Source organism: Lynx canadensis, chromosome B3, assembly GCF_007474595.2.
Source record: "Lynx canadensis isolate LIC74 chromosome B3, mLynCan4.pri.v2, whole genome shotgun sequence".
Taxonomy (NCBI): domain Eukaryota; kingdom Metazoa; phylum Chordata; class Mammalia; order Carnivora; family Felidae; genus Lynx; species Lynx canadensis.
In genome coordinates this window covers 140,923,446-140,943,574 of record NC_044308.2, presented here as the reverse complement: position 1 = coordinate 140,943,574, position 20,129 = coordinate 140,923,446, and the positions used below count along the sequence as shown (strand labels likewise).

The following is a 20,129-nucleotide window of genomic DNA, read 5'->3' as shown; positions in this document are numbered from 1 at the left end:
CAAAGAGCTTGAAGGAAATTTTGTATACGTACACACACCCACTCGCAATTTGGCTTCGTCAGTTATTTCAAATTGAATTTTCCAAAGAAAATGGCATGTAAACAAAATAGATGCCAGAAAGGAAAAGAATCATAGGAACAAACTTTCTTTTTACATTGCAGTCTTAAAGATAATGGCTCCCGGAACAGTGAGCTTTGCTGCAGAAAAAGAGCACAATTAAACACATTTCCCGTGGAATCCATCTATATACCACCGCCCACGCTCTCTCCCTGCCCAGCCGCCTGGATCCACATGCAGTCCCTACCCCACTGCAGCGCTCTCACAGCTTGGCCTCCGGCTATTCTCTGCCTGCGCCAGCCCCCACCTCCCACGCCCCCCCCCCCGTGCCCCTCCTCCACGGGACCCCGAGCACGGCAGGTGTCAGATGCTGTGCCAGGCACAAAGCTGACTCTGCCACAGGCTCCTTCCTCTAGAGCTTTACAGACTAGTGAGGAAGACATGTGTACAAACCTGGGGAAAACCTGAGCAAGAGGAAGGATCCCCAACACGTTAATTTCCTAGTAACTCTTTTGTCATCTTCCTCATAAAAACCCTTCCACAACTTCAGTCTGCCTACTGAAGTCAGATTTCCCTGGGCCGAAGCCCAAGGCTCACTATGGTCCGATACAGCTTACCTTTCCACCCTGGGCCCCGCCATTCCCTTCCTGCCACACGGACCTCCCTGGCCGGGCTACACAGAATAGTACGCTGCCCGGTGTCTCCACTCATGCCAGTTCCTGTTGGACCAACTGCTCCGTCCCATCTCAGCACCTCTAAGCCCTACTTCCAGTCAAGGCTTAACTAACTGCTGGCAACTCCTCCCTGGCGTCTTCCCTGAGCCCTCTAAGATGTAATTAAGCACTCCTTTGGATGCTCCAGCCCTCCTTCCTCACCTCTCCTACGGCTTTACTATGGACCGTGTGTTTTGCACATGTCATACCACCTATCCTGGCTACTCACGGCAGGTTTCCTGTCGGACTCTGCATGTTTAAGGAGTAGCTAAAGAGTGAGTGATACGGCATAAAGAACTTCTCTTCCATCTTGCCCTTTTTTGGGGTCTTCCTTAGAAGCCCAAATTCATCTTGTGAAATGTGAGAAGGAAGTAAAGTCCACACAAAGTGCAATACGATCGTGGTCCACCCTGACTTAAATAGGATTTAAATATAGTTAGTTGGAAAAAATAAAAGTTCAAACTTCATTATTTATGGACGCCACGTACTACACGGAAATAAATACTTTCTGGAAAACAGAATAAAAAGAGACTATAAACAGTCCACTAAACTGTGTGAAAAGAGTAACGTGTGTGTTAGCGAATTATAATAAAATTCAAACACTTACATATCTTGGGAATTGCTTGAAGGAATGAAACATATAGAAGCGATGAAAATAAATTATTCCAGTTGCCAGGGTATCATAGTGTCTGTTGATCTGGTTAAGGACTTGACCAAGAATTTTTGGAAGTTATGCTCTTAGTTAAATGTGGAAACATAAAGGCAAACAATAACAGCAAAATCAGCGTTAAACACTCTGGTGGCAAAGCATGGGGATCTCAGGGTTTCAGGACTCTGACAAGTTGACGTCAGCAAGTTGAAGTTCCTACTTCTAACAAGGCAGGGCTTCCCCAACCTCTAGGTACACCTCAACGGTGACCACCGGGCATGCCTCCTGGTGGCCACTCACCCAATGGCTGAGTCTACACGTTTAAAGGATAAACAGGAAACAGAAAACCCCTGAGGAGCCAAGTTAGTCAGAAAAAATTTAAATAGAAATACTTAAGAGCCATTTCAGCACGGACACAGTGCTACCTATTTTGTTTTTAGCATCCAGGCGGGGAGCCTATCTATAACAGATTCCAAGGAGACTTAGGATACAGTCCCAAACGTGTGCCCACATCAAAGATGAACCGAGCCCCCTCTCGGCGGTACCGGGCTTCAGTGGCTGGATCGAGTCCTTCGAGCTGCGAGGGTGTATGAGCCAAGTCTTTCTTATCCCAGTACCAACATGGTTTTGTGTGGTCCAGGTTTGCTGAGGTTACTGAAGGGCTTGAGTTTTCTTTATTCTCCTTCATTTATTGAAGTAGACTTGTTCTTTCCAAAAGATTTTCTGAAAATGTTAGAATCCTAAGAGAAAGAGAAGGAGCAGCGAAGTTGGAAAGGAATACTCCACACCAAACAATCCGGATCATCAAAGACAGTGTGCAATCACTGATTATATTTGATTTTGGATCAAAATTTCCCAGAGGGGCACCTGGGTGGCTCAGTCAGTTAAGCGTCTGACTCTTGATTTCAGTTCAGGTCATGGTATCACGGTTTGTGAGATCAAGCCCCATGTCAGGCTCCATGTTTACAGTGCTCGGAGTCTGCTTGGGCTTCTCTCTCCCTCTCTCTCTGCCCCTCCCCTCTCAAAGTAAATAAATAAACAAACTTTAAAAAAATTTCCCAGAGAAGCAACACTACTGATTGACCATTACAAGCTCAGACTCAGCCCCAAAGCCAATTTAACACATAAGTGACCCATGGTATAATAAATCCCAAATTTCATAGCAGCTGAAAAGGAAGGGCATTTCCGTCTCACTTTCCTTGATGCCTTTCTTCAGTAGACTCAATCCCTTCATGCTGGTCTAGATTCCGTTCTTTAGTAAAATCCAGGCCTGTCTTAACCCCCTAAAAAGATTTATGCTCCAAAATTATCCATCTCTTCCACTCAGCACCCAATCAGAATTTCCCTTTTTCAGTTTACTTCATTTCACTTAGAAGAGCCACCAGATTGGCTGAATACAAATCTGCACAAGTCACTGAACTGAGCAATAAAAATCAGATGTCTGGGTGCAGTGATTCTGGGGCTGTGGGTAGAAGGAGGTGGTCCACAAGGGAAGAAAGAAGTTCCTTTAAGATGTTCAAGGGGCGCCTGGCCGGCTCCATCGGTTAAGCTTCCGACTTCAGCTCAGGTCATGATCTCATGGCTCGTGAGTTTGAGCCCTGTGTCGGGCTCTGTGCTGACAGCTTGGAGCCTGGAGCCTGCTTTGGATTGCGTGTCTCCTTGTGTCTCTGCTCCTCCCCCACTCACTGTTTCTCTCTCAAAAATAAATGAACATTAAAAACAAATCTTTCTCATCCTCTTCTTTTCCTTTTTTTAAATTTTTTTTTAGTGTTTAATTTTTTATTTCCGAGAAAGAGAGAGACAGAGGGCGAGCAGGGGAGGGGCACAGAGAGGAGACACAGAATCTGAAGCAGGACCGTGAGATCATGACCTGAGCCGAAGTCGGATGCTTAACCAACTGAGCCACCCAGGCACCCCATCATCCTCTTCTTTTTCATTCAGAATAAAGAGGTTTTCTAAAAGCATCATGTTGAGCAAAGAAAACAGAAAACAAGGACTCTCATCTGGAGGCCACTGGAATATGTAAACCGTCTGTAAACTCATCAGAGAAGAGCAATTCTCAAATAGGTCGCAGAAGTATTTTAAAGAGGCAGCTAGAAGCAGGTGGGTCTTGTCGGCAAGGAAAGAGCGGTTCACTAGCTCAGTTCCGGGCCAGAGGCATCAGTGAATCTGGAAGCCTAACCTTTTCTGTGTGCTGCCTCATTTCTAGTGGGAAAGGGGATTTGGCAGGGCTGAATGCACCCCTCCTCCTCCTCGCACCTGGAAGCCCTACAAATGGATCTTTCCTCCACCAGGAAGAAATTAAGTACCAGGAAAAAAGTAATCTTCTTCAACTGATTTGTAATTGTGTGTGTGACAGAACTGGGCGATGACTGGAGATTGGGGAGGTCAGTTACCTAAAGCCTAAGTAAACATGGAAAGTGCACAATCAGATGCTCAGTAAATATGAAGAGTTCAGAGTTGGATGTCATACTGGGATACATTTCTCAACTCTCGGCTGGCAGAAACTCTAAAAGTGTGACTATATCCTCTGTTGGCAAGGCCAGGGAGAAGCAGGCGATCTCATATAGTGCTGGTGGGAATACAAAATGGAACAACTCTCACAGAGGGGAATTTGGCAATATCTAACAAAATTACATATGCATTTGCTGTTTTACTTAGTAATCCCACTTCAGAGAAACTACTCTGAAAATACCATTACAAGTATGAAACAGCGTATCCACAAGATTATTCATGAAAATGTCACTTATAATAGCAAAAACTGTGAACAACCCAAATGTCCCTCAATGGGGCACCGGCTGAAGAAAATATGGCTAACATGAACACTAATGGTTTACCATGCTGGTATTAAAAAAAGACTAAAAAAACCCTTTAAGTCCTGGTAAGGAGACAGTTCCAGGATCAGTTGGATGCAGGATAGTGTACGTGGTACGTTGGTATCCGTGTAAGAGGAGAAATAATAGACATCTGAATTTGTTTTTTAAACTAATAATAATAATAATAATAAAAAGGTTACCAATAGGGAACAGGGAAGAAGAGAATGGAAGGGACAGGAATGGGAGCAATACTTCGGGGATCTCTTTTTACACAGCTTCGACTTTTTTTTAAATGTGTTTTTATTTTGAGAGAGAGAGAGAGGAAGAGAGAACGTGAGCAGGGGAGAGGCAGAGAGACAAAGAGAGGGAGAGAGAGAATCCCAAGTAGATCTCAAGAACCATGAGATCATAACCTGAGCCAAAATCAAGAGTCAATGCTCAATTAACTGAGCCACCCAATCACCCCCACAGCTTTGACTTAAGAAGCCTTTTATTTGAAAATAATTGCAGATTTACAGAAGAGTTGTAAAGGCAGGAGGGAATTCTCATATACCCTTCACTCTGCTTCCGCCAATGTTAACGTCTTATACAACCATGGTATGTTTACGAAAATGAAGACGTTAATTTTGGTACAACTGAACTACAGCCTTGACTCAAATTTTGAGTTTCTCCAAAAATCCCTTTTCTGTTCTGGATCTAATCCAGGATGCGACACTGCATTTAGGGGCCTTATTTCCTTAGTATCTTCTAGTAACAGTTTCTCAGCGTTTCCTGGTTTTTTCATGAGCTTGCCAGTTTTAAAGAGTACCAGGCAGAATGAAATGTCTCTGATTTAGGTTTGTCTAATGTTTCCCCAAGAACAGACTGGAGTTTTGGGGAAGAATGCCACAGAGGTGAAATGCCCTTCTCATCTCATCGCACCACATCAGATATCAGAACCTACTGTCCATATTAACCATGACCACTTGGTTAAGATGGGGTCTTGCCAGGTTTCTCACTGTAAGTTACTATTTTTTCCTTTCCATTTTCTATTCCTTAGAAATGAATCACAAGGCCTAGCCTACCCTCAAGGGCAGGGAATTAAGCTACACCTCCTGGAAGGAGAAGTATCAATGAATGTGAGGACAGATGTTCTAACTACCACAGTAATTAGTGAGCATTTTGGGGAAAATATTTTGCAATGCAAAATACTAAGCAAATTACCCCCTTTTCTCCTTCAAGTTTCGCCCATTAATTTTAGCATTCATCTGAGGATCTTGCCTGTAACAATTCTTGTGGTGTTCTTTATTGTAAAAAAAAATTTTTTTCAACATTTTTGAGAGAGAGAGAGAGAGAGACAGAACACGAGAGGGGGAGGGCAGAGAGAGAAGGAGACACAGAATGGGAAGGAGGCTTCAGGCGCTGAGCTGTCAGCACAGAGCCCAGCGCGGGGCTCGTGAGTTCGTGAGTTCGTGAGATCATGACCTGAGCCGAAGTCAGATTCTCAACCGACTGAGCCACCCAGGCGACCCGATTACTGTGGTGTTCTAATGGTGACTTTCTATTTCCTTCCTTCCTTTCTTCAACATTAGTTGTTCTTTTGTAAGAAAGATCTGTTTCTTCACCCTCATTCATGTATTTATTCAATCACTTACTTATATTAGTATGGACTCATCGGTATTTGTTTCATTCTTTGAATCATAAGCCAATAGTACCGTCATTTACTTCGTTGCCCAAACTATTCCAGATATAGCCATTGGAAGTGGCTCTTTTGGGTTGGCTCGCGAGTCCTTCTGCAACTCTGACTTCTGAATCATGTAAATATTTAACACTAAAAAGAAAAAAGCAAACCCTAAAACTCAGAATAAACCCAGTGTATACCAAACATGAAACACGGAAAACTATTACAAGTAATTCCCGATCTCGTTCCATCCTGAGTGAAATATATTCTAAGCACAAAAGAACTGCAAGGAAATCTTAAACTTCTTCAGTAATACTTCGTTGGTACTGGCATTACTATTGTTCACTGTCAACCCATTTGTGTATGTGTACCGTAGGATAAAGCAAAGAGATATAAATGTTGATGTCGTTAGGAATCAAGATTTTCAGTTCAAAGTAAACATATGCATAAGATCAAAGGTTAAGGAAAACCTGTAATGTTAAATTTTAATGGAAAATACAAAAATCATGGTTAAAATATGTATACACATACATCCCAGCTCTGTCCACCGCAAGTATCTAGGAGCAACGACATTCCTATAGTCAGCAACACATCAGTGTCCAAATCTTAGTTACCCTCTACAAAAAAAAAAAAAAAAAAAAAAAAAAAAAAACAGGTCTCCTTTTTCCTTTCCAGTCTGGGATAGGGGTCTGCCTGAGATATGCTAAGAGTAATGGAAGCTTCTAAAAAGACACAGGAGCCAGTGTGGACTCTCACTGGACAAATTCAGGGAATCTGAATATTAAAAAGAAAAATAACAATGACTGTAAAAGAGTGAATGAACAATCCATGAGTCCATAATTTATGTATATATATAGCAAAGTCTACTTTGCTAGCACTGGTATTAATTAATGTGGAAGAAAAGTACCTTTACCTTAACAAAAGCAATCAATCCTGGCATCACTAATAGGGTGAAACCCTGCTATTATGTGGCCTCCTGATATGATGCAATACAAAGAAGTATCAACCACCTATGTAGTACTCTTCCCTCTAAAAAGCTAAATTCAACCGAGACTTTAAACCTAACTTCCACTTTACAGTAAATACTGGGAGTAGAAGAACAAGTCAAATGGCACAAGGAAACTTTTAGTCACATCCAGAAATGTGACCCTCCACCAGACAACTGACCTGATCTCTTCAAGGAAGTCCATGTCATGAAAAATACAGAAGATGGGAGGAACTGTCCCAGATTTCAAAAGACTACAGAGGCATAATGCTCAAACTAATGTATGAATCTTGACTGGATCCTCATAAAACAAAAACAAAAACAAAAAAAACTATAAAAGAAATTTCGAACAATTAGAGAAATTTTAATATGGCCTCTATACTAGAGGCTATTAGGGCCTATTAATTTTCTTAGGGGTAACAGTGATGATACTGTGATTACATACACTATTCTCAGGCTGAATGAAGTACTTCCGGGTAAAGTATCATGTCTGCAACTTTTTTCAAATGGCTTATCTAAAACATAGGTTCACATAGTAAAGTGGTAAAATGTTAACATGTGTCCAGTCTAGGCCACAGATAAACAAGTAGTCCTCGTACCCTTCTTTCACTTTATAAAATGTGGGGGAAACTCAAGTAAGACCACTTATTTGACCAGGTCTCCCTTATTCCCTCTGGGTCAGTCTCTCTCAGCAGCCAAAGAACGCTTGCTTATGTATGAGTAGTGATTTTACAAATTAACACGACGTGTAAGTGCGTTACAGCACACAAAAAGGAAAGCACGCTAACTTTAACTGCATGGTTTACTAATAATTTTCACAAAGTGAACATGCTTTCGTGACACCACCCAGCTGTGAAACAGAATTCTACAGGCGTCCCGGACTCTCTCTTTCCTCTTGTAACCACGATTCCCCCAGAGGTAACTGCTATCTTGACCTCTAGTCCCAGCAACGAGTCTCGCAGGGTTCTGAAGGGCCCTGGAATGGTAGAATGCCACTCTTTCACAATGGCTTTCTTCTGCTCCACATTATGTCTGTGGGGTTCATCCTTGCTGCACAGAGCAGTACCCGTTCATTCTCATTACCGTATAGCACCGGTTTTCCACCAGGGGCGAATTTGTCCCTCAGGAACACTTTGCAATGTCTACAGACATTTTGGGCTATCATAACTAGGGAGCTGCTGCTGGGCATCTAGTGGGTAGAGGCCAGGAATGTTGCCGAACATCCACAAGGTGCAGAACGACTCTCCACAAGGAAGTAACTGTTCCAAAATGTTGACGGTGTTGAAGTTGAGAAACTCTGTTGTACAGTGCTCTATGAATAAAACATAATTTACTTATCCACTCTACTGTGAACGGACATTTGAGATATTTCCAGTTTTTCATTATTAATAATAGTAACAAACATCCATGCACATTCTTGTGGAGCAGAAAGCAACTGGCCAAATGGTTGAGGAATCATCATCTCAAAATCTCTGTAATGTATTCACAGCACACTAGCTGGGAACATCTACTTTAAGATATATCGACCCAACAGTTCTGCATGTAGTTACTCATTCAAATATTTGCTGCGTATTTACTATGAGCCAGGCCTCAATGACACAGCAGGAACGGAGATGCAAGGTCTTTGCCCTACCTGAAACTTACGTTCTAGGAAGCTCATGTCGTAGCGGCAGAGACAAAGAGAAACAAATATGTTATTATTTATCAGGGAGTGGCAAGTGCCATGAAAAACAAGAAGGCATGGTAAGGGGGCAGAGAATGAGGCAGGGGCTGTTTGGAGATGACCAAGTTAGGAGACTAAAGTAGCTGTTCAAGTACTGCCTGATGAGGGCTTGTCCCCCTCCCTCAAGATGATGCTGAGACAAGAAGCAAGAACCACATTGGGCTGTGATGCGAATAAATAAATAAAGGCAAGAGATGATTTCAAGCTTGTTTGCCTGACAGAGAGGGTAACACTGAAAAGAAAAATGGGGAAGGAGGTAGTTTCGATGGTGGGGCCTGGGGCAGGGAGAATTTGGGTTCCAAAAATATTAGGTTTGAAGAACCCACAAAACATCTGTATGGAAATACCTATCAGACCTAGAAACAGGACTGAAGTCTGGAAGAACATATCTATCTGGGATTCCTCCAAATAGAACTGACAACTAAAGTCATGGTGGCAGGCGGAGGGATGGAAAGTGAAAAAAGAGGTCTGGAGACTGAACTTGAGAAAGCAGAAAAATCTCCAAAGGAAAGAAAGGGAAGGGATGGTCCAAGAGGTGGGAAACTTGTAACTTCAACTGCAAGAGAAACCAAAGGACACGGGCTGTGAGACAGATGTGGCAGTTAACAGTGACAAACACTGAAGAAAATTTAAAGAACAAAGAATTAAGGAAAGGTTACTTTGGTGGGGAGTTCTTAGAGTCACTGAAAGTTGACTATAGGAATGTTTGCACAACTCCGTACTGAAGACTGCTGGCTTGTACACTATTTTAAATGGGTGATCTGTGTGGTATGTGAACTGTCTCTGTAAAGCAGAAACACACGTACGTAAATAGCAGAACCTTTGCACAAGTGAGGTGGGGCAGAAGGGAGACTGTGAAAGGAATGAACAGGCTATGAAACAGGGGTCTTGTTTTCTCAGCGGAGAGGAGAGTGAAAGATGTCTGAGGCAAGAAGGGAAGGAGCCACTAGAGGAGGCTGAACAAGCCACTAGGGGTTAAATGGCCAAGGGATAATAAAACGCATAGTAAAAAAGTTAACCTCAGGGAGGAAGCTCTTTCTCTGAAACAGGAGGGAAGGAAAAGTTTGAGGAAGATAATGAAAAAAAAGTCACTTAAGGGGGAGGAAATAAATGCTACCCCATCCCCATAGAGTATGAAGGCCTGTGCTGAGAGGAAAGGGGAGGAGTGAGGAAAAGGGACGGGACCCAGTGGGGGGGGGGACACAGGAGTGGAAAACAAGCTCCCTACATGGTTTTATTAAACCACAGATATACTCTGCCTGCTTTACCTTGCTGCCAGGGGCCAAACCCCATGCTAATAATCCAGCATAGTGCCTTTAGATTATTATTTTTCATGTTTTTTTTTTTGAGACAGACAGAGAGAGAGAGAGAGAGAGCGAGAGCGAGAGAGACAGAATCCGAAGCAGGCTCCAGGCTCTGAGCTGTCAGCACAGAGCCCGACACAGGGCTTGAACTCATGGACCATGAGATCATGACCTGAGCTGAAGTTGGACGCTCAACCAACCCAGGCACCCCCCCTTTTTATTTTTTGTAAAATGTTTATTTATTTTTGACAGAGAGAGAGAGAGAGAGAGAGAGAGAGAGAGAGAGAGCGAGAGAGCCTTTAGACTCCGGGGCCAAATAAACAATACACGAAAGTGAAAATAAATGTACATAAATAGAATCAAAACAGTCCTCACTCCCCTGAAAAAGTCCATACCTCAGTTCTACACCCCTGTTCCTATTACCCTTTATTGATTTTTTCACAAGACCCTAAAGTTACAGGTTTTCTCATTAGCAGCTCATGATTACTGTGAAAATGGCTCAGGGTTACGAGCACCACAAGTAAAAATCTCTCAATAAACAAGCGGCATGTCAAAGCTTTTCAGCAACATCTTCCAGGAATGTGCTTTAGATATAGCATTTTAAATGATGAAAGAAGAAATGCATTTTCAAGTTTAGAATTTGGACAACTACATGTTGGAAGCAATAGTGAAGGTCATTACTCAATTTTCTCACCTAGTACAGAAATTCCCTCTAAATAAGTAATACTTAGTCACTAACCTTCATTTGGCCACTTTCATTAATGAACATTAATAGTTTACAAATTAGTATTACAAAACATTAATAGTTTACCTATGGCATTGCTGGGTATCACTAACTGGTGTTCACTTTTATTTTTGTATTAGTCTTAACGTTGACTTTTCCGCCTTTCAACAACTCTCTGAATCCTTACCTTTCCCTTATCTACTGATTGCCTCTCAAATGTGAAGACAATTTTCCCATTCCCTTCTCTTCTCCAGGGTAAACAAACATCTCTATTTTCTCAACATGGTTTTTAGTGTTTCAAGATAACCCCTAAACATTAGCAACCAAAATGGAAAACACTGTTTACACGATCTTCATAGCAAGTGGGGGAAGGGAGATTACCAATACTCAGCAACATGTCCATTGTGTGTCCATTGAGACACAGCATGCCTGCAAGCTATATTTTCTTATTCTCACAATTTATTGTGGAGACACCAGAACCAAAGAGACATGAAACAGCTTGCCTAATTCACAAAGGTCGTAAATGGCAGAGCCACAATTTGTCGTTAGATGAAAATATCGCTTTCCCTCAATCTGGGGAAGATTCTACACTTTGCTTCCACAAATGGAACATTACATCCTACAATCCACCCCCCCCACCTTTTTTCCCCCCAAATCTGGTCTTCCTCGTCTCAAATATGCATAATGAGCTTTTGTAGATTTGACCTGGCAAATTTACATCTTGTTAATTTTGACCTATTGTTTCAACCTTTAAGAATTCTTTATAGCTACAGGTTTTGAGTACATTTATTAATGTGAGGAGTATGCCTCATGTATTTAAAGTTGGCAATAAAAAAAAAAGGTGCTAACCAGAGTAGGGGCAAGACCAGAGCCCTATAGCTCATCTCTAAACACCTGTCTTCGGGCTGACATCAACCCATTAATCATTTGGGGTTTGGTAATTTCAACGGACATAAATCCACCCAAGCAGACCTTAGCCAGTGTACATGTGTCTCTTGTGTCTACTAGGACAGGAAGAGAGATACATTCAGTGTCCTCAGGAAACCTAAATGGACCCATGCCTAGCAATCCCTCATTCACCACCAAGGTAGCAAACTTCGAGGGACAAGTAATTAGACGTATGCCATCGGGCTGGCTTTTTTTTAGTTGAAACTCTGCAAGTTTGAGGGAATGAGCTCTCCTTTCCCAAGTACTCACAAACTCTTTCTGCTCTCCCAACAAGGCTCTAGAACACAGGGCACCAGAGTGGCTCAGCTGGTTAAGTGTCCGACTTCAGCTCAGATCATGATCTTGTGGTTTGTGGGTTCGAGCCCCGCGTCAGGCTCCGTGCTGACAGCTCAGAGTCTGGAGCTGCTTCGGATTCTGTGTCTCCCTCTCTCTCTGCCCCTCCCCTGTTTGCACTCTGTATCTGTCTCTCAAAAATGAATAAAAACATTTAAAAATTAAAAACAAAAAACAAAACCAAGGCTTTAAAATAGAGTAACAAGTTCTAGCATCCAAGAGCCATCAACCTAACTGCTCTCTGCAAAATCTGAGATATTTACCAGATTCCAGTCTTACACCATTAACTGTTGTTTTCAGATTCCTCAAAAGCTATGAACAGTGGTTTTACAATTTTACCTGCAAGTATGCCGGTATATCATTTATCTGACCCTAAAGATATGAAATGAATTTAATCCAATTTGAAGTTCTTTATGATCTCCTCCATTACCTTGAACTTCCTTTTCATTTTGTTGGTCCTCACCCAATTCTTAGAGGCAGCAAACAAACCATTTTTCTTCTTCAGCGAACTCACTGCTTTCAAACATTATCTCCCTAGGTAAAGTAGGCTAAAACCATTTTTTTCTTTACGACATTCAATTTCAGAAGTGGCATTGAAAATGTAAGGACCTCCTTAGTAATTAGAATGTTTCCTTATTGCTTGTTGGTGCAAACTACATTTTCAAAACGAAACACCCATTATGTTTTATGCAAGAATCAACAAATAAGGTTGAATGATGCATTACAATACAATGAGACAAAAGGAAAAAAAAAAAAACCCTGAAAATTAGACACTAAGAGTGGTTACTGTGAATAAAATAAAATAATCCTGGATAACTCTTACATTTACCGTCAAGATTATGTAACAAGCAAGCAATCTAAAGCCGCTAACGATCTTAACCAAAATGTCTACCAATACCACCATTACTACCATCATCCATCCATTCTTCATTCAACAATCTAGAAAGCTTACAATACGTCACCCAGTGTTCTAGGTGCTGAGGATACAAAGCCCCTCATGGAGTTTTCATTCTAGCAACATCATTCAAACAAACCCTTAATGAGCGCCTACAAATGAAAGGCACCATACTAGATACATCTAAAGAGCGATTTAGAACGAGATACATAATCACTATCAAGTTTACTTTAAAACCACAAGAGATCACCCTCAAGTAACTGCTCTCAGAAGTCGCGCCTAACGTCAGATGATTTCGCGAAAGCTCGGTTTAACTGGCAGTCCAAGTTTAGGGAGCGTTACCAACCGTGCTCGGTGCTGGTAACAGTCCAAGTACTTTCAGACAACCTCAGACTTACGCCTCAATTTTCTTAAGAACAACTGCTTTAATAACAAAACCAAACAGTCCAGAAGAGGATCGGTAAAGACGACGTCTCGGCAAGAACGAACCTAATCGCGGAAGTTCCTTTTCCTTATTTCTAGTCCCACCCTGTTACGTGGTTCTTCAGACTCCAAAGTCGGAGTACCTCAGACGTAGAGTAAGTTCAGGCCTAACCTCGACAGGGACCAGAACACTGCGAAATAAACTGGGAAGATATAGGTACACTGCGATTGTGCGGCTCAGAGGCTGCGCGCGCGTTTAAGAGCACGCGCCCCCCCCCCGCCCCTTCTCCCCATCTGCTAGAAAGTCCCCGAATCCTAGCCGCCCCTCACTTCGAGGGCTGCTGTCTGTTTTAGGGTCCGCGTCGGCCTCCCTGCCCCGTTCCTGTGTCTCATACACTCTCTCGAAGCCCAACCCGCAGCCCCGCCGTCGCCCGCTAACTTCGATTTGCACCAGGGATAGCGGAGCGAGGCGGAATCCCGAAAAAGAGACTCCGCCAATGGCCGGAGATAAATGGCCATACCCTACTCCGACCTCCAGGGAAGTGGAGGTGAGCGGCGGTCCGTCGGTCACTCACCTCTCGCCTCAGGCAAGCCCCTTAGCGACGTCTCTCCTCGCCAACCGCGGCCATCTTGGACGTGGAATGTCGGGGAAGCGACGTCATCTCGCTGCGTCCGCGACGAAAAACCAGCGACCGGGCGCGGCCCCTCCCAGCCACCCCTAACCGTACTGCACGGCCTCCTCTCCAGCCATTGGGCCTGCGGGCCAGAACGGCCTCGGCCCCGCCAGCTTCGGCGCCACAATTGGCTGGGCTGCGCCCACGCCAGGCGCTGATTGGAGAACGGGCGCCTCGGGCCCCGCCTCCCGCGTCCAAGTTCCGTTAGCACGTTCGGTTGCTCCCGAATTCCCTCTCGCCCCGGGGGGGGCGGGACTGCCGAAATAGAACGCCCCCGGGCTGGCTCCTCCTCCTGCCCGCAGCGACGGCTGACCCGTGGGGAGGGGCCGGGAAGAGACTGGCGACACTTTCGTCTTGGGAGAGCTCTACTTTCTTCTGATTGGCTGACGGGCGCCCCCCGTGCGTCGGAGCCGCGGGCCAATGGGCGGCGGTGGCGGCGGCCCGGGGGCGGGGCCCGGGGGCGGGCGGAGCCGGGTTGGGCCGCGGCGGCGGGGCCGTCTCAGGCCGCCGTCCCGCCCCTCCCGTCCGGCCGCCGCCGCCGCCGCCGCCGCCGCCTGGGGCTTGGTTGAGGCGGACGGTGGGTCCGGGCCCGAGTGTGGCGCCGCCGCCGCTGCGCGAAGGGGCAAGCGGGCAGGTGAGTGCGGGCGGCGGTCCCCCGGCGCGCGCGGCTCGCGGGCAGACTCTCGCCGCCGCCCCCGAGCGCGGTGAGGACGTCTCCCGCCCCGGCCGGCGCCCCTCGGCCCAGGTTCTGCGCGCGCCCCGCCGGTCGGCCGGCGCCCGAGGTGCGGGCGGCGGTGTGCGCCCCTAGGGCCAGGCGGGAAGGCCGGATGCGGGGCCCCGGCGGGTCGGGGGTGGGGGCGCCGTTCGGCCTCTGTCCCCCCTCCCCGGCCCGCAGCCCCTCGGGGGCGTCCGGCCGGCCCGGAGGCAGCGGCAGGTGCAGGGAGCGCCGGTCGCTGGGCGCCCGCCGGGTGGGGCCCGGGCGGCTCCGGCTCGCGCTGGGCGGCTGGGCTGTGCGTGCGGCCGGCCCGCGCTCCCTTCCTTCCTTCCTTCCTTCCTTCCCTCCCCGCCGCCGCCCGGGTGAAGGCTGTGTGGCTTCTGTGTTCCGCTCCCCAAACGTCAGGTGCGCCCGGGGACCAGCCCCTGCTTCTCTCTCTCACTTTCCAGCTATAAAAACAGGCGTTGAAAATAGGTCATCTGTCTTCCCACGCGCCCTGGCCGTGGTCCACACGCTCGGCGCCCTACTAGGGAGAAGAATTCGGTGCTTTGGAGTTTGTCATTCCGGCCCTTAAACTCTTCCTCCTCTCGGCTCCGGCCGGGCGCCGCGACTCCGCCTTCGCCCCGCTTGTCGTCGGGGCACGGGAGCCGCCGGGTAGCGGGCGCCACTCGCCGCGCGGCCTCGCCCCCGCCGCGTAGCCGCACGTGTAGGATCGCTTGCAGGGTGTTGCTTGGCGATTCCAGATGAGGGACGTGTCATTTCAAAAGCGAAAGTACTTTTAAAGTCTGTTGACAGGTGACTTTTGCTTCCAAGACCTTCCGAGTTCACTGTTCAGCGATGAACCTGCTCCTAGCGTGATTGTGGGTGTTGGTTCCACAGCTATATGCGTTTGTCCCAACTCGTAGAACCGGCCACTGAAAAGTGAATTTTATCGTGTATAAACGATACCTCTCCCTTCCCTGTGTTTCTTCTCAGTTGACCCCGCTGGTATTTCAAAATGGAAATAGCCAGTAATAATCTTAGAGAGGTTTTTCTTACCATCTTAAGTGAATGCATTTAACTCAAGAATATAGCAAAATAAAAGCAGCTTTCCACTGTTAAAGTTTGGCAAGACTGGCTTGAACCATGATAAATTGTGCCTATGCAGGCTACTGTGTGTGCAATCCCGCCTTTTACCAAATTAGTCCCAGGGGCTGCTGTGATTGATATTCTGGTCAGGTTCCAACAATTTAAGGAGGAGTGTTTTTCTCTGGCCCCAGAAAGGAGTTTGCAAAGCCAAGTTCTCAAATACAGAACAACCTCTTTATTGGAATTCCAAACCTCAGTTTTTAGCCTTCTGCTGCCCCTTCCTGCCTGCCCTCCTTTCAGCCTATTCAAAATTGTAAGCTAACGTCTGAAATGCTACTCCATCCTGAGAGGGTAAAATGGTTGCTGCTTTCCTTCTCTTCCTCAGTTTGCTGACCTCTCTTGGTGCTTTTGTTCCTGGCAGTGGCATTGATGTTGGACTTGAAGATTGAAACATTTTCCCCGGTGGAAATGAAAGTTTCTGTTCAGTTCTGTTAGTGAGAGTGCAGTAAGATTGTCAGTAAGAAAGTAACACTTCACTGATCTTCTCTTCCCTATGGCAAGCATTTAGGCCACATTTTAAATGGTTAAATCTTTGCTTGAAGAGCCGCTGGAAAAGGAGGAAAACGTAAAGGTTGTGCTGAAACATTTTTCCCTTCTTAAGTTCAACCACCGGAAAACTGTTTTGTTAGGAGCGCTCACGACAGCCTCCTTAAAACTTGATGCTTTCGCGTCTAGAAGGGCCTGACGGGTGACAGCTGGAGGAAAGTGCCAACCTGAGTACAACCAAGGCCTGCTGGTAGTGGAAGGGTTTAGTGGGCAGTTACAGAATTCGGTAAAACCAGGTGCACAGTTTGTGGCCTGTGGAATGTGAGCAGGCCTCTGGGAGCAGAAACCTTACCTGCTAGCTGAGACTTACTCTGGATTCTTCTTTTTTTTTTTTTTTTACTGGCTGTCGGTTCACTTTGAGGCTTTCCAGTTCCTTAAATGTTTGAATCACATAGTCTCCTTTTTTTTCTTATCTCAAGTCTGAAGTAACTTTTAGAAACACAGCTAATGACAGTGGATCTTTTTTGTGTGTGTAGTTTGAGGACTATCTTTCACTGGCAGGTTTTTTTTTTTGTTTTTTGTTTTTTGTTTTTTCCCATAGAGACTGATTTGCTGGCTAGTTCATGGTGCTTCTGTCGGGGGTGGGGAGGAAGAGCTTCCAGTGCGTCTCCGCTCTTTGTACCTAAGTCCTGGGAATGGAGCCATGATCTTGTTCCCCCGTTAGAGGAACCGGAGTCACTTACTATTGTGGCACTCAACATTTTTTAACAGAGCAGTGAATATGTCTTTATTCTTAGGTCGCTTTGCAAGTCGCCTGTGGCCAGTTGTTTTCTCAAATTGCTCACGTTATATTTGGGCCCATCTTATCGTTGACGAACATTTTGATTTGCTGTGCATCCTTTTTCTCTCGCTGCGGTCGTAGACATGTTTATCTTGGATATCAGTTCGTTGCGAGTCCTATTTAACATAATGATAGTATTATGTAAAGAAAGCTTAGTTAGCGGAATCGGCCAGATTAGAAGTCCTACTTTTGTTGTTAAATTCATCCAATAACTCAAGCCAGAGATTAGCTGTGTAGACTCTTATTTCCTCTAGGTTTTAGAAAGGAACAGGTGTAAATCAAGAGGTACGAGCCCAAGTATTGACAGTTTGCAACTGAAATAAATTTGAGTGGAAGAAAAATGATTCTAAATGATTATGAAAGTCAAATACCAAAGTTAAGACTTTGAAGTTCTTTCTTATTCTAGTACTTTTTAAGTAGAAGTTAATTAGTAATCAAGACAAGCCCAAACACTTTTGGCTGACCGTGGAAGACGAGCCCGACCCTGAAGTTAAGATTTTGAGAAGAATCTGAGTGATGCTGATTACCAAGCCGAGTGAGATCATAACCTGCTACGTGCGTTAGCTTCAGTGGTGGGGATGTGTGGAGGGCGGGCAGGGGAAAAGAGAACAGGAAGAAATGCTTTCACTCTTTTCTAGAAGGACTAAAGCATTGTCCAGAGAATGTAATCAGGGTGTCTACATAGAACTCTTAATAAACGTGCTGTGTTTTAGGCTCATCACCTATCTACGATCCTGAGTTTCACTCTTCACATTTTTAGGACACAATTCGTTAGGATTTAGCAAGGTGCAAACAGTCACATGACTGAGTGATTTAAAGCTTTCAGTCTCAGTAAACAGGCCTGACTCTTCACTATCAATAATTTTCCAGCGAGCACAGTTAAAAGAAAGGAAGGGTTCGGGTTGAAAAATACCCATTAAAGTTGCTTTTGCCATATTGGCTAATGATTAACGAAGTTTTCCGTGTGTTGATTGTAATGGCTTAGCACTGCTACATGTTTCTAAGTGGTTTCTGCAGTTTCTCGACATGAGTGTGGCATTGCAGAGATCAATGTGGGATACGCGGGACTGGGCAGAGGCTTATTTGGAAGTTTCCCATTGAAGCTGAGGCGACTCCCATTTGTTTGGACAAGGCTAGCAAAACGGCTCTCTACCTGAAAAAGGCCGAAGAGGTAAAGCCTTTACGTGGTACGTTTTGCTACTGTAAGGGAATACTGTTATTTTGAACTTTGGAGGCGATGACCAGCCTTCCAAGCCTTCGCAAGTGGGTTGGTTTTGAGCTGAATCCGTGAAACACTATTGAGTGTCAGTAAAGTTTGCCACCAGGGTGTGCTGGTGAGGCTGTGCTACCAACTGAGTCTTCATCTTGTGTGGAGTTTCTTAACCTCTCTCAATTTCAACTTTCTCATCTGTAAAGTGGGTATGATTCTCTTTCTATTGTGTGAAATGCCTCCCTCAGTTTCTGATAAAGTAAGTGCCCAAATGATGCAGTCATGATGAAGACAGTCACGTTGGGGACCTGCCATAGGACATTGTGTGTGGTAGGGGTGATGGTGACAGTGGCCTGGAAACAAACAATGACAGCATGAAAATTGCATTTCGGTTCAGACACTCACTTGATACAGTACGTCTTGTCTTGCTGAAAATCCGTTTGTGTAACAAAGGTTTCAGTTGATTGTCATTTTGTCCTCAAGGCTGTGGGACTGTGTGTCACTCATCTGTGCCTTTCAGATTAGATACTCGAGAAATGTGCACTGAACAAATGAATGCACTCCTTTGTTTACTTGACTCGTAGAAAAGCCCGGGCAGTCTCAGGCGTAATCCTAAGATCCCCTTGATTCGAGTTCCAGGAAGACAATCCCCACTGAACTGTGCCCCTCTCAGAGCTCATCAGAAGGGTTTTGTTGCCTGGAGAAAAAACTTCATTGAACATACCTAAGTGAGTTTTGTCCACTTTTGAGAAGGAGTATGTTAAACCGGGAGAAGAGAAGGCTTTGTGGGGGAACAGAGTGCTGTCTTCAAAAATTTGAAGGGTAGTCGTTTCTCTTTGAAAGGCAGAAGTGGGGGACAGGTCAGAGGAGATGATGACCTTTCCAACAACGTAGTGCTGGAGTGGCTCACAACCTGGAAATGCACACGCGGCAGCCGGCAGTTAGCAGCTCCGGCCCCGGGAAGCACAGGAGTGCCCGCAGAACCTCCGCTCTGTCCCTCGCTCTGTCCCTGCCCTTAGCAGCAGCGAGCCTCAAGTAGTGCGTTTCTTAGTCACAACACCCTCCACCCTGCCTCTCCAGCGTTTTCAGACCTGAATTCATGGCGGTGGATAGCAGCGCACTTTGACGGCTATCATTGCTTCGTGACCCTGGGTGGGGTTCTTTTAAACATGTGCGGGGCTGAGGATTAACACAGATAACCCCAAAAGTCTCTTCCGAGCCCCATATTCTACAGTTCTAGAATCTCAAATCTTAGGGGAGGAATGTGGGTGGTTCGAAGGTAATTTCTTGACGGATTACAGCTGTTTCTTCACTTAACGTTTTTCTTTTTTCTTTTAGAAAGACATAAAAGAAATGATTATTCATGATACCAAATGATTCTTTGCTTTCTGAGAGGTTTTTTTTTCCAGCTTCCTTTAAATAGGAGCCTCATTTTAAGTGTATTTACAGTTTAATTCGACAGCAGTTTAAAACTGAAACTATTATATATTGAAAAGTCAATGAGAAATGGTTTAAGCATTTCTAAAATTACTGTGTAAATTAGTGGGAAATTCGCAAAAAACACTGTAGAAAGCAAGAAACATCTGTATTTTGTTAAATCTTAAATGTGTGTGTATCTACCTGCCCCTGTCTACTTATAGATTGTAAATGGTTCTGTACAGAGATTGAAATTTTACGTACATGCAATTTACAGGGCTGCGTTCCTCCTGCTACTTAAGTAGCTACTGGCTTGAAACTTGGCTTGAAGGAGGCTTCCCCTTCTTGCCTGCCTGCTTGCCTTGACCTCTTGGTACTTCGGAGTTGTGGCACATCGGTACCTCCTTCGATAGGGACTGGAATGATGGG

The 20,129-nt window shown here is 45.2% G+C and overlaps 2 protein-coding genes across 3 annotated transcripts in view; one reads left to right on the top strand and one right to left on the bottom strand.

The window, feature by feature from the left end:
• Nucleotides 1–13,893, bottom strand: part of CCNK (cyclin K) — a 29,212-nt gene extending 15,319 nt beyond the window's left edge. Inside the window, exons 1-4 of one of the 2 annotated variants that reach the window (XM_030319942.1) lie at nt 13,806–13,893; nt 5,870–6,045; nt 1,911–2,159; nt 1,378–1,459 (exon numbers count right to left, since the gene is read on the bottom strand). In XM_030319942.1, coding sequence (XP_030175802.1) covers nt 1,378–1,459; nt 1,911–2,107 — 279 coding nt within the window. In that variant the 5' untranslated portion in view covers nt 2,108–2,159; nt 5,870–6,045; nt 13,806–13,893. The remainder of the gene's footprint in view (nt 1–1,377; nt 1,460–1,910; nt 2,160–5,869; nt 6,046–13,805) is intronic. The other variant, XM_030319941.1, reaches the window with a different exon arrangement.
• Nucleotides 13,894–14,432: 539 nt separating this feature from the next.
• SETD3 (SET domain containing 3, actin histidine methyltransferase) overlaps nt 14,433–20,129 on the top strand; it is a 79,781-nt gene continuing 74,084 nt past the window's right edge. The window contains exon 1 of the mRNA XM_030319940.1: nt 14,433–14,538. The gene's annotated coding sequence lies outside the window, so the exon portion shown is untranslated. The remainder of the gene's footprint in view (nt 14,539–20,129) is intronic.